The sequence below is a fragment of the Capronia epimyces genome, assembly GCF_000585565.1.
Source record: "Capronia epimyces CBS 606.96 chromosome Unknown aczIQ-supercont1.2, whole genome shotgun sequence".
NCBI lineage: Eukaryota > Fungi > Ascomycota > Eurotiomycetes > Chaetothyriales > Herpotrichiellaceae > Capronia > Capronia epimyces.
The window spans coordinates 3215973-3229394 of record NW_006912905.1 but is presented as its reverse complement, the minus strand read 5'-3'; the positions used below and the strand labels follow the sequence as shown (position 1 = coordinate 3229394).

The window sequence follows — 13422 nt, the reverse complement described above, 5'->3', positions numbered from 1 at the left end:
CTTCCGCAGCAGGCTCTTCCGCAGCAGGCTCTTCCGCAGCAGGCTCTTCCGCAGCAGGCTCTTCCGCAGCAGGCTCTTCCGCAGCAGGCTCTTCCGCAGCAGGCTCTTCGGCAGTCGCTTCGTCTGCAGGTGGGTTTTCAGCAGAGCCCCCTTCCGCGGGAGGGTCTTCTGCCGGGGCTGCCTGAGCAGATGCGTCTTCAACAGCAGGCTCACCAGCAGGTTCAGCTGGAGGCTCCTCAGTTGTGGTAGATGGCTCTTCGGCCGGGGCCTCTTCGGCAGCAGCTGGCTCTGCGGATGTATCCTCGCCCGTAGGAGCTTCCCCAGCTACTGGCTGATCTGGGCTATCATCGGCGCCACTTGAAGTGGGATCTTGCGCCGGCGTTTCCTCCGTAGCTTCTGTTGCCGCTTCCTCTCCACCTCTTGTACCGGAGGCGCCATCGCCCTCAGTACTTTCAGCCGGTTCTTTGTCTTGTTGCTGTTCTGTTTCGGTTGTAGGAGGTTCCTCAGAGGCTCCACCTTCTTTCTCGCCATCAGGCTCAACCTTATCAGGGGCGCTCTCTACACCAGCCTCATCTGATGGAGCCTCCGCGGGAGTTTCTTCTTTGCTGTCCTCTGTGCTTGCCACCGTAGCCTCCTCAGCCGGCTCTGCATCGGCAGCTGGCTCTGCATCAGCAGCTGGCTCGTTAACTGTTTCTGTCGGCTGTTCTTGGGCAGCTTCCGCACTTGGTTCTGAGGAGTCTCCAGAAGGACTTTCTTCCGCATTGCCATCCGGAGGAGGTGATGGGGTATCCGTATCTGCTTCGTTCGGCTTGCTGTCATCGCAGTTCTCCGTCGTGGGTTTGTCCTCGCCATCTGGAGCCGACTCAACTGTATCCGGTTCGACCCCAGCATCGGACATTGCCTTTTCCAAAACTTCAAGTACCTCCGCTGGAGAGGCATCGGCTTTCTGTAGCTTTTCGACCATCTCAACGACCGTTTCTGGCTCCGCCGGCGAGTCTTTGACCTCATCAACACCGGCTGCATCTGCCTCTTCTGAGCCACCACCTCCACCATCGTTATCTGGAGCGGCGGGCGAATCCTCAACTGGAGTCGGTGTTTCGGTGTCATTAGGAGGATTCTCAGAGGTAGTGTCGGCAGCAGTGGTGTCTGATGAGACTGCATTGTCTGGAGATTCTTCAGAGTTCTCAGGGGATGCATCAGGAGTAGGATCACCTGCTTGAACACATGAATTACAGGCATTTGGTCCACCAGGGTTCACCTGAAGCATACCGGCCTCCTCCTCCTTGTTGGGTTCCTCGGGGTCTGTTGACGAGACTGGGGGGTTCTCTTCCCCAGTAGGCTCGTTCCCATCCACCTCAGCGGGAGGTTTGTCCGCGGGGGGGTTTGGTTCTACAATCAAAGTTAGAAGCTTGAAGTCTTGGTGCTTTTTTGGTGGAGCCTCACCGTCCATATCCCCAGCAACCGTTTCTGGCGGTTCAGTCGATGAAGGGGGTTCTGCTACTGGCGTAGAGGTTTGGTCACTCTTCAAGTGCTCGTCAGTATGCGCGCTGCTGAAAAGTATTCGCTCTGGTGGTATTATAGGATGAGATGAATATGTGAGAGTGTTCAGATCAAAAGTCCTATATTGGTATACAGGAAGCTGTGCATACTGAAAAGGGAGTGACCCGGCCATGGTCAAAAGAAGATGTGAGTTGATCGGCCGGAGAATTGTATGCTATAGCGTTCTTATTCTTCTTCTTTCCTCTTTTGTTCTTTCGCATGGCGAGTCAATGGCAAGCCAGGGAATGATCTCGTGAGTGGTCCAAGGCCGAGGGCACCCTGTCACACCTTTGGGCGAAGATCAGGAGCGTGGCGGAGGAATCGGAGACCAGATGACGTGACTTAGGCCGATCGGAGCAATGCGGCAGGGTCAGGATGATGAAGGTCAGGTACACACAGACCGAGGGATTGAGCAAAAGAGAGTGGTTGAGATGCCCATCGGGTTGCCAGACAGAGTCGACCAAGGAAAAGAATGTTGAGATAGAGAGGCATGATCGTTTCCATTGGGACACATTGCGTGCGACGACATGTCCAGAGCACACCCACGACAGTCACCCTTCTCTTGGAAGTACAAATTTCTGCCATTGGGCCACGTCAACCTTCACAAGTGGTGTCGGTGCAAGGAGGACAGAGGTCCAGACGGGAATTAATGCAGAAGCAGTGCAGCCGACAGTGTCGCGAAGCAGAGAGTGAGACCATCAGCGGCTGGGTAGTGTCAGACAACGACCAGCAGTGACTGGAATACCGCAGGCCGCACGACCGCAAGTGGACGAAACGTGCATAGGAGGCGCGGTGATTGGCCGCCGTCAACAGCGGAAGTGGAACATTGATTGATGCCCAACTAGACACCACTGGTCAGCATCGGGAGATATTGCAGGACCGGAAGTACCGTCTCGCGCGGTGCATGAGTAAGACCTTGTCGACGCGCCGAACGATCTAGCTTGCCAGAAGCAACGGAAGGGCCTTGGGTCTGCTGCGAACAGTTCATCGCCGACGTGGAGGCGTTCGTGGCCCTGCGACAGACGACAGATGACTGGCAACAGAAGCATGATCCCTGACTGGGGACTAAGGAGCCACTGGGGAAACGGAGACAGCACGCGGCAGCCAGCGACGGTAGATGGTGGAAGCAAGAGAGAAGCGCAGTCGCAGTCGCAGTCGCAGTCAGGGCGATCAGTGGCAACGGCTTCAACGTCTCTCTCGATGTTGCAGTCCTTAGGCTGAGGTCCGGTGCGAACCGAGAGCGACTCCCGCACCCCGCCTTGGCACCCCTGCCCCTGGTCCTGTGGCCTCGTCCTCCTCGTCCTGCGCTCTGAAGGGTCGCCTCACTTCCAACCGTCTCTGTCACCCTTTTCTCCAGAAGCAAGAAGCCAGGGCTCGAGGGTCTCGGACTGAGGCCAGGCAGGTCGTGCAGATGACATGAGACAGGTCACGGGGCCTTAGGGTCGTGTATCCCTCCTCGTCACATGTGGGACAAGGGACAAGGGACACGGAGATTCTATTGACTTGATTCAACGTGGGATCAGCGTGTTTGTTCGCTTCATGTCTTTATTTGCCCTCCAATGATCGTCATCTAAGTTCTCGGTCTAGCTTTTCTCGCCACCGTGGCCCATATCGCTTCATGGCCCAAATGACCGAGGCGCTGGAAAATGTCCAAAGAGCCAGGATGGTAAACAGCCACCCATTGCCAATGGAGGATATCAAAGGCGCCCCAACGATGCTGCCAATACATGAAAGAATATTTCGACAGAAGTTGTTCAAGGCGACGCCGGCCGACGATCGTTGAGGCATGAACTCGGTCAGCATGGTCGTAGCGATGCCGAAAATGAGCATCGTGCCTATCCCATAGAAAAAGTTCGCGATCATCTAACGCCACCACGTGTCAGTTCTTTGTTGCCTCTGGTACCTGCGTATGCCCGACAGTGACTCACCGGTGCCAGCCAAAAGACCCCATTCTCTACGGTCCAACCATACCAAATCATGGCTGCAGGATAGAGGAAGGCACCCAGCCATGCATTCTCGCGCATCCGATCTTCAGGTCGGAAGATCAACTTCCCCTGCTCGTTGACTCGGTTGGCCTTCATGGCTTCCCGGTGCATGATGGAGTCCATCCACCGACCACCAATTATGCTGGCAAAGAAGTACCCGACCGAGTTGGGCAAGTACAGGAGCCCGATAATGATGGTCGAGAATTGGTATGGTTCTCTTTCAAACGTATACTGTATGCTTACATTCAGGACGTAAAGCGAGCCAAATGTCACCGAAGCATAGTAGACTGTCAATGCCACGGGTAGAAACCTGAGGTATAAGATGACCCTCAGGGGGTCCACGACCATCGTCTTCGTCGCCTTCAGGTACTTCTTCGACCTTTCCTGGACGACCTCCCGCGTCGAAGCCCGACTCAAGTCGGGTCGACTGCCGCGACTTGCCACGGAAGCTGTCTCGGCCGCGAACTCCTCGACAACGGCTTTTCTCCTTTTGAGAGTCTCGGGCAGCGCAAAGAAGACCATAATCCAGGTTAGGACTAAATTGCCACAGTTAGCATCACATGGTCAAGAAACATCCACGTCGATAGCCAGTCGGACTAACCTCCGAGTACGACAAGAGCCCACTGGGTGGCCCTCCAATTCCAGCGTTGGCCTAGAGCACCGCCCACGATGGGCGACACCAATGGACCGCAAAGTGGACCGAGATAGAAAATCCCCATAGCACTGCCTCTCTCCCTCACCTCCCAGATGTCAGCGATGGTGCCTGCTCCGACGGCCTGGACTGACGCTGCAGCTCCGCCAGATAACATTCGCATGATCACAAGCATAGCGATCGACTGAGACACGGCACTCAAGACAGCAAACACGGTGAAGAGAGCAAAAGACACGAGATAGACTGAGCGACGTCCCGAAGCCTCTGAAAATGCGGACCACCACAATGGAAATATGGCCATGCTCAGCATGTACAGTGCGATGGACAGATTGGTCGTAGTCGCTGTGGTGTGAAGCTCAGTGGCCACCTGATCAAGAGTTGCTAGAGAACATGGTCAATAAAACGCCCATGGTGGATAGCCCGGGTACGTGCGTACGAAGGATGATGCCACTCCCAGCCGGGCCTGCAGCGGCGGCAATGGCCACAGTCAAGGTAATAAACCATTTGGTGCGATTGTTGTAGTCTACAGGCTCGGTGACCTCGGCCACGAGGGCAAAGCGCGCGAAGAGACCGCGCCTCTCCGAACGAGGGATCTTGACCAGGGGATTCTTGAGCGTGACAGTCCTTCGCAGCACATCGTTTCCGATCTCGATATCTTGGGGCTCTGCTGCTGTCGAGGGCGTGGAAGGTGTGATGGACGGTGTCGATTGGATGGATCGACTGTCAATTTCCTGCTCTTTGCTCTTCAACCCTCCCGTCGAAGGCGGGCTATACAAGGTATCTCGCGCCACAGGCTCTTTCTCCGAATATGCGCTCGCCATCGAGAAGTACTGAGAGGTGATCGATGTAGGAGGAAGGGGAGGAGGTGGACAAAGGGTCTGCTGCGCAAGTCATCACTCCCCCAGCTTTGGCATGGAACCTGGTACACGAGAAGGGCACAAGCGATTTAAAAAGATGGATCGTCTGGGAAGGAAGTCAATGAGACGGTCGACCGCATATTCCTACCTGAGGCCTTGCACTGGTTTATATCGGAGGACATGGCGGCGCAGATGGCCGTGGCGTAAGAATGGCCGGTCATGATGAAGTGGGCAGGGTAGCGGCAAAGGGCGTGGACCATCATTCAGTGCGGTAAGTAGGGGAGCTTTTGCCATGATCCTCTTCCGTGTCATTCTCCATGGAGAGGAAAGGAACCAATGGTGAGGGCGAGAAGAAGTCCTCGTGTGCCGATTTTGCCGTTTGGAAAAAAGGCAATTGGGGTAGCAGAGCAAGATTGGAGTTGGGGCTGGGACAGTGGACGACCTTTTCGCAGAGACCACGGCCGGCTGCCTCGGCTCCATATCAAACGGATACAGTGTACGATACAACATTGCCGTGGACGTACCTCTGCCAGCATACAGTCATCTAGATAACCGTGCAACCAGGAGCACAATGTATCAAGCTGTCTTGAGGCCATGTTTGGTGGGTACCTGCCTAGGTGCCTGCCTGCGCAGAAAGAGGAACAGAGAACAAAGGGTCAGGGTTAGGGTTAGGGTTAGGGCACAATAGGTGCCCGATCGGTAGCCGAACCTGCCAGGAGGAAGAGCGCATATTGAAGCCATTCGTCAACGTGAGGTGGCGCCCGGCATCGGCACCAGCACCAGCCTCAGGCCTGCGACTACTAGTAGATGTACGGGGTAGAAGTAGCTTGAGAGAGTCGATAGGACGCCGGAAGGGATGATAGTCTCTTCTGTCATGGGGATATGAGACTGTAGTAATGTATTCTGTAAAGGCAGGCACCCATAGGCATTCATATCGGCTAGCACAACAGGCGATGTCCAGAACCACCATTGCTGGTACGTTAGGTATGCATCTGACTATAAACTCCGTCCTCGATTCCTCCACTGCACAGCGCCAGATATGTCTATGACTCCCGGGGCCTGTACAACTACGTATAACAAGATTTCTGCGGGGTCAATGGCTAGCCTAGGGGCTTAAAAGGCTGTTCTCGATAGAACGTCACCTATTACCTCCGGTCCCGTCACACGAAGACAGAGAGCGCAGCGAAGTTGAATCTCTGAGGCTTTGACAGTTGTCTTGCTCATCGTCTATGATACCCTTGCGCCCGAAGACGTCTATCCAGCCCGGTCCTCCTGCTCCTGCATACCGACACAACAGTCTCCCGCCTCGCGTGTCTCGAGCGACAACTCCTCCACAATCCGATTTCCAATAAGGGGATCTGTGATCTGCTGAGTGCGGTAGTTTCATTCTTCTCGGCCCAGTAGTAGCCATGTCCAAGTCCGATAGCAAACCCCTGCGGCGAGATCTCTCCGTCGAAGAAACTCGCGCGGAGCTCCAGCGCCATTTCGCCAACCACAAAGGCTCCAACTACGCCGACGGCTGGGCCGCACTATGGGCCAAAGGCGATTTCCTGCCGTGGGACCGCCTGGCGCCCTCCCCGGCACTGGCAGATACGCTGATCAACCATGCCGATGTAGTCGGCCACGCCATCGTCGATCACGACGGCGAGACGCTGCGGAAGCACGCATTAGTACCGGGCTGCGGAAGGGGGGTCGATGTGCTGCTGCTGCAAAGCTTCGGCTACGATGTCGTGGGTCTAGAGTACAGCCCGGACGCGATCAAGGCGTGCGAGGACTTTGCAAAGGAACATGCGGAAGACTACCCCGTACACGACGAGAAGATAGGCAAAGGAAGCATCAGGTTTGTGCAGGGAGATTTTTATGCTGGCGACTGGTTGGAAAAAACGGGGTTCGAGAAGGATGCGAAGTTCGACCTGATCTATGACTACACTGTAAGTACCCGTTCCATCCCTCTAAACAACGTGGTTGTCGATATCTGCCTTGCCGTGCCACCCCGCAAGTCATCCTGACAACGACACAGTTCTTTTGCGCAATGGAGCCCAGACTGAGACCTGCCTGGGCGAAGAGGATGTCGGAACTGCTTCGACACTCTCCCCAAGCCAATTTGATATGTCTGGAGTTTCCCACCAATAAACCTGCCGCAGCCGGTGGTCCCCCATTCGCCTCTCCCCCGAAGGCGTATATGGAACACTTGAGTCATCCCGGCCAAGAGGTCAAATATGATGCCGAGGGCAATGTCAGGATAAACCCCCTGGCTCCGTCCAGTCCCGGTGCACTTGAGAGAGTCGGACACTGGCATCCCGCAGATACGCATACGATTGGCAAAAACGCCGATGGCAAAGTCGAGGACTACATAGCCATCTGGAGGCATCACTGAACCCATCTCGGTATCAAACATAGTGGACAAAGTGAACTGTCGTCTCTCACCGTGGAAAATAGAAATAGGAGCCAATGGAGCGGGGTCAACTTTTGGCTATCTTTTTCAATGCATTGTAGTGCTCACCAAGACCAAAACTGTGTCGATAGTATGCCAGCCAGACCTCCTGCGAATCTTCTTTGGCAGCCGAGCCAGAGCTGATCTTCTCAACCCTCCCGTCGGCCTGGAGCACATTGATGTCGACGTCGTAGGCCCGAGCAATGGCTTGCAACTCCAACTGTCCGCCCCATTCCGCAGTGTTGCGCATCGTCTTCACATAATCATCAAGAGGCTCTTCCAAGAAAGGCGCAAAGTCGTCCGGGTGTGTCGCCATGAACTCGGTCGCTGCAAATCTGACGTTGCGATAGGGTTCCTTATGCGGACCAGACTTGGAGACGAGCTCGGGAGACAAACTGTGTGCACATGCGGAGAACAAGCAATGGCCGTCTGGTCGAATGAGAGTCTCTGACAATCCCAGGCTCTCCATCTGCTTCTTCATTGACGCCATTTCTTGTTTGCGAAGGTCGGGCAACTTCTCGGCCTCCAGCGCTGCAGCGGCCGCTTGGGCTTCCTGTTCGGCGGCTCTTCGAGCCAGTCTTGCTTTCTGCCTGTTTGGTTTCTTCGGCCGTGTCTGGTCTGCAGCCAGGGTCGGAGCAGTGTGGCCTTGCGCGGCTTCGCTGGATGTAGTCTCAATCTCGCCATTGACCTTCTCAATTGGTTCATCGATAGCCAGAGCATCAAGGGATGGCTCGAGTCCCTCGTCATTCTTGCCTTCTAAAGCGTCGATCTCTGCCTTCTGCCTCTCACCCAGCTCTCGCTCCAATTGCTCGCACTCGTCATTGACCCCTTTTCTCGTTTTCTTGGTGGCGTTCTTTTTCTTCTGCGTGATCCGAGACTGAAGATCGCGCCGCTCTTTTCGGTGACGGGCCAGAAGCTCTTCCATTTCCACGTTGAAAGAGTCCTGTGCTGCCATTGCGATCGTTTAGTCGGGTTCACCTACAGCATGACATCCTGTTCGCTCAAGTACGGGGCGCTTTGGGGCTGTCTCGCAACCACGAGGAGGCCTGCGATGATGCTCCTTTGTGTGTGTATGTTGATTGCACTTGCTTCTGTGCTGTTGACCCTATTCGGTGGAATAGTAGGTCTCGCGGGCGACAGATCCTATCTATAGGTACCTAGTATGTACGCACACACAGACACAGGACTTCTTCAAATTCATGCCCAGGGGCCGGGATCGCAAAGAGGCACGTGCGACCCAGTCTTGGCGCTTCAGGTGTCTGACTTGGGTGACGCAGCGGCTCCCCATCCAGGCAGTTGACACCGCCCACCTCCCGCCCACGCGTTTGACATTGAAACAGGCTACGAAGCGCCAGAACATCTGAGCGGCTAGTAAGCAGCATTAGCATCCTGTATTTGGACATCGCACTCGATTCCACATATCCTGTGGCTTCTATTTTCTATATCAGCACCCTGGAAGACCGTGCTACTGGCCAGGTCTTACACGCCTTTCCGCCCCCACCTCGAACTACGATCACCACGCTCGCCCGTTGTCAGCACCAGCCAACTCTATCGTTCAGCCGCACCGCTGAAAATCTGCCAGCCCAATCTGTCCTACCTTGTCTTATAAGACGCGACCGAACTCTCTCCTCTATTTCTCTCTCCCTAACCAAACCGTCTCTCCGTGCTCCGGTCGCAGTCAAGATCAAGGCCATATTACGATAGCCACGACCAACCATGGGGGATCTAGCAGGACGTAAGGTCTTCAAAGTATTCAATCAGGATTTCGTCGTCGATGAGAGGTATACTGTCACAAAAGAGCTGGGTCAGGGTGCATATGGAATCGTTTGGTATGGTGGTTATGGTCATCGCTATCCCTGCCCGCAGTGTCGCTGACCAGCCGTAGCGCTGCCACGAATTCGCAGACAGGAGAAGGCGTGGCCATCAAGAAAGTGACCAATGTCTTCAGCAAGAAGATCCTCGCAAAGCGAGCGTTGCGCGAGATCAAGCTCCTTCAACACTTCCGTGGCCACAGAAATGTTAGTACTTCTCAACCATGTGAAGCGCAAGCCTGAACGAGTGTAGATTACCTGTCTGTTCGACATGGACATTCCCCGCCCGGACAACTTCAATGAGACCTATCTTTATGAAGGTGTGTTTGTCTTTGTCCCTGCTAGAGAGGTTGACTGACGCAATCTAGAATTGATGGAATGCGATCTGGCTGCTATCATCAGATCTGGCCAACCGCTGACAGATGCCCATTTCCAATCCTTCATATACCAGATCTTGTGTGGCCTCAAATACATCCACTCGGCAAATGTGCTCCACCGAGATTTGAAACCTGGAAATCTGCTGGTCAACGCTGACTGCGAACTGAAAATCTGCGACTTCGGCCTGGCCAGAGGCTTCTCGCAAGATCCCGAGGAGAATGCTGGGTACATGACAGAATACGTGGCGACCCGATGGTATCGTGCGCCCGAGATCATGCTGAGCTTTCAGAGCTATACCAAAGCTAGTATGTCAGTTACCAGTCTCGGATTGAACACACACTAACATGGCCGGTAGTTGATGTCTGGTCTGTTGGCTGCATTTTGGCCGAGCTGCTGGGTGGCCGGCCCTTTTTCAAAGGCCGTGACTACGTCGATCAACTCAACCAGATTCTTCACTACCTGGGCACTCCGAACGAGGAGACGCTATCGAGGATAGGGTCTCCCCGGGCTCAGGAGTACGTTCGGAATCTCCCTTTCATGCCTAAGATCTTGTTTCAGAGATTGTTCCCTACAGCGAACCCCGATGCACTTGACCTCTTGGACCGAATGCTAGCATTCGATCCCTCGTCTCGTATTTCGGTGGAAGATGCTCTTGAGCACAGGTATCTCCACATTTGGCACGATGCTTCCGATGAGCCTGCTTGTCCCAAGACATTTGATTTCGCTTTCGAGGTGGTAGAGGACGTCCAGGAAATGCGCAAGATGATCCTCGACGAGGTGATGAGGTTCCGCCATCATGTGCGCCACCAACCTACTCAGACGCCGACCACGAATATGGCAGTGCCGATTCCCGACAATCCTAAAGAATGGAGCCATGAAGATCCAAGACCACAAGAAGCAGGTGCGGTCGTTGGTAATGATCTTGAGCACGAATTGCAAGCAGGTGCGGACATGTTGATGAGACGATAGACGTTGAGCAGTCAACCCCAGGGGTTCCAAGTGTTGGACGAGACTTCCGCAGGACGAATGATGGACTCAAATACAATGCAGGCGAAATGTTTCTTTCCTCTCCAGACTGCGTTCGCCGAACTTCTCCGTGCCATTTTGTGTAGTCTTACTGGTATATTGCGGTACGTAGGTAGTGCTGAATGATAGCGGCGGGGAACATTGATGTATTCCGTAAACCTTCTCCATACTATGGGCCAGACGACCTGCCAAAAGAACACAAGCGTAAGCAGGGAATGCGGACATCGGAGCCTCCAACAATCAATCCACCAATTCAAAGCACCCGGGTAAACGAACAACCCCGATGGACTGCTTCAAGTTCCCATCAGAGAGTCAAGCATGACTCGGCGCTGTGGTCTATACACACCTCTAGTGCCTTGATTACCGTTTCCTATCTAACAGTCTCACACTCTGTAAGAGACGTGGCAGAACTTGCGCCTCGCTTTCTCTCATTATTACCCCTCATCCTCGTCTCAGACTGCGCGCTGCCGCTACGAAGCCATACTCTCTGCAAAGATGGCCTCGACAGTCAAACATCTGAAGGCGGAAGCCGTGTTTCCCATTGCTGGTGGCCCGTTCATTCAGTTCCCCAGTAGGAGAAGTGTCGTCCACAGCACCAAAGGGATTGTGGCCTGCACGCAACCTCTGGCTGCGGAGGCGGGGCAGCGAATCCTGAAGATGGGAGGGAATGCAGCGGTAGGTACAGCAGCTTTCATTAACAAGCAATCGAAACTAACAGAGAAATGCAGGATGCTGCCGTAGCCGTCGGTATGTCCTCGGGTCGCCTTTCCACACACTGTCTAAACTGTTGGCATAGCCGCTGCGTTGAACATGACGGAGCCATCTTCAACGGGAATAGGAGGAGACATATTCTGTTTGTACTTTGATGCCAAAACCCAAAAGGTCCATGCCCTCAATGGCTCGGGAAGAAGTCCTAAAAACACCACGGTCGAACAAATCAGAGGGGAGCTCGGTGTGTCCGCTTCCACGCGAGTCAAGATTCCCAGCCACAGTGCACTCGCCGTCACTGTGCCTGGTGCTCCCGCTGGATGGGTAGACACGGTAGAGAAGTTCGGCAGTGGTAAGTTGAGCCTGGAACAGATCCTGACCCCTGCCATTGAGCTTGGGGAGGGAGGCTTCCCGGTCAGCGAGCTCTCTGCAACATTTGTGAGTGCGAGGCGAACGTCGGGCTGGTAACGACAAAAGCTAATAACCCGTTGAAGTGGCAAGCTGGCGAAGAGGACCTGAAGCGGGCGTCACCCAACTTTCGAGAGTTGCTCAAGAGAGACAAGAATGCGTCACAATTTGCCCGGGCCCCGCGCCCGGGTGAGATCATTCGAAACCCAGCATTGGCGAAAACATTCAGAGCCTTGGCCACCGAAGGAAAGAAGGGATTCTACACCGGACGCATTGCCCAAGCGATCGTCGACGTCCTGAAGTTGACCGGTGGATACATGGAGCTGTCTGATTTGGAAGACCATATGAATCAAGGGCCACACGAGACCAAACCCATCTCGTTGAAATTCCGCGGCCAGAATATCAGCAACACGGCACCACAAAGAGTGGCCAATGGCAGTGCGGATGGGCATTTCGTCGAGCTCTGGGAGCATCCTCCCAATGGGCAGGGTATAGTGGCTCTGATGGCTCTGGGCATCCTAGAAGAGCTCGAGCGGACGGGGAAGATCCTAACGTTTGCACAAGAGGACCACAACAGTGCGCCGTACCTGCATGCCGTGATTGAGGCTCTTCGCATAGCTTTCGCCGACGCTAGTTGGTGGGTGACGGACCCTGAACATTCGCCGGTTAAACCAGAAGAGTTGATTTCCCGGCCATACCTCGCCGAACGGGCGAAGCTCTTCGACAAGGACAAGGCCCAAAACCATACCAACGGACAGCCGGGACCCAGCCCTGCCCAGAATCACAGCGACACGGTGTACTTTGCGGTGACTGACAAGGACGGAAACGGCATGAGCTTCATCAACTCCATCTACGAGGGGTTTGGATCCTCTATCATCCCACAAGGGTGTGGATTCACCCTGCAGAACCGCGGGTCAAACTTTAATCTAGGCCCGGATGACCATCCTAACATCTACAAAGGCGGAAAGAGACCTTACCACACCATCATCCCAGGAATGATCACCCACGGCGAAGAGTCCGAACGAGCTCTGCACTCTGTGTTCGGAGTTATGGGTGGTTTCATGCAGCCGCAAGGGCACGTGCAGGTTCTCCTGAACATGGAGGTGTTTGGGATGAACCCCCAGCAAGCGTTGGATGCACCAAGAATATGCATCGCCGCGGGAGTCCCGACAGGAGGAGATAAGCAAATAGGCGCGGTGTTTGTTGAGGAAGGAATCGACGAGACGGTAGTCAAGGTACTGGCGCAGATGGGCCATGACGTGCAGGTGGTCAAGGGATGGGAGAGAGGCATATTCGGTCGAGGCCAGGTCATTAGGAGACATGTGGATGAAGAGTCTGGTCTGGCGGTGTTTAGTGGCGGTAGTGACATGAGGGGGGATGGATGTGCTCTACCTGCATAGAAGGGGAGGTGTCTAGAAGATAGATAAGCGCAATAGCTACCATAGAGAAAGGAAGAGGTGGTTGACAAGGCTGTGGTTGGACATTGAGGTGGTTGGTCAAGGCTCATGAGGCCTGAGGCCCGTTCAGCCACAAGGCGCAGGCGAAGTCACCTGTTTCGGACTCTGGCACCCAGCACCTAGCATCTTTACAGTATCAAACATTTCTCCTGCTTTTCCTTCAATCT

The 13422-nt window shown here is 54.5% G+C and overlaps 6 protein-coding genes across 6 annotated transcripts in view; 3 read left to right on the top strand and 3 right to left on the bottom strand.

Annotated features, from left to right (window-relative positions):
* The window catches only part of A1O3_02966 (uncharacterized protein), a gene marked incomplete at both ends in the record, with an annotated part of 3826 nt that extends 2376 nt beyond the window's left edge, over positions 1–1450 (bottom strand). Inside the window, one exon of the mRNA XM_007733106.1 lies at positions 214–1450. Within this exon, the coding sequence (XP_007731296.1) occupies positions 214–1450 (1237 nt within the window). The remainder of the gene's footprint in view (positions 1–213) is intronic.
* Positions 1451–3105: 1655 nt separating this feature from the next.
* A1O3_02965 (uncharacterized protein) lies at positions 3106–4997 on the bottom strand (the record flags this gene model as incomplete). Its single annotated transcript, XM_007733105.1, has 4 exons — positions 3106–3402; positions 3468–4060; positions 4126–4557; positions 4613–4997. The coding sequence occupies 4 exons, from the start codon at positions 4995–4997 to the stop codon at positions 3106–3108; spliced, it is 1707 nt and encodes a 568-aa protein (XP_007731295.1).
* A 1445-nt stretch (positions 4998–6442) lies between these two features.
* A1O3_02964 (uncharacterized protein) lies at positions 6443–7410 on the top strand (the record flags this gene model as incomplete). Its single annotated transcript, XM_007733104.1, has 2 exons — positions 6443–6964; positions 7054–7410. The coding sequence occupies 2 exons, from the start codon at positions 6443–6445 to the stop codon at positions 7408–7410; spliced, it is 879 nt and encodes a 292-aa protein (XP_007731294.1).
* An 85-nt stretch (positions 7411–7495) lies between these two features.
* Positions 7496–8422, bottom strand: A1O3_02963 (uncharacterized protein; the record flags this gene model as incomplete). Its single annotated transcript, XM_007733103.1, has 1 exon — positions 7496–8422. One exon carries the CDS (start codon positions 8420–8422, stop codon positions 7496–7498), a length of 927 nt encoding a protein of 308 aa, XP_007731293.1.
* A 761-nt stretch (positions 8423–9183) lies between these two features.
* On the top strand, positions 9184–10625 carry A1O3_02962 (CMGC/MAPK/ERK1 protein kinase; the record flags this gene model as incomplete). The annotated part of the gene is made up of 5 exons (XM_007733102.1): positions 9184–9296; positions 9353–9485; positions 9532–9598; positions 9647–9961; positions 10012–10625. 5 exons carry the CDS (start codon positions 9184–9186, stop codon positions 10623–10625), a joined length of 1242 nt encoding a protein of 413 aa, XP_007731292.1.
* A 552-nt stretch (positions 10626–11177) lies between these two features.
* On the top strand, positions 11178–13198 carry A1O3_02961 (gamma-glutamyltransferase; the record flags this gene model as incomplete). Its single annotated transcript, XM_007733101.1, has 4 exons — positions 11178–11357; positions 11411–11429; positions 11479–11828; positions 11885–13198. 4 exons carry the CDS (start codon positions 11178–11180, stop codon positions 13196–13198), a joined length of 1863 nt encoding a protein of 620 aa, XP_007731291.1.
* Between the last annotated feature and the right edge of the window lie 224 nt (positions 13199–13422).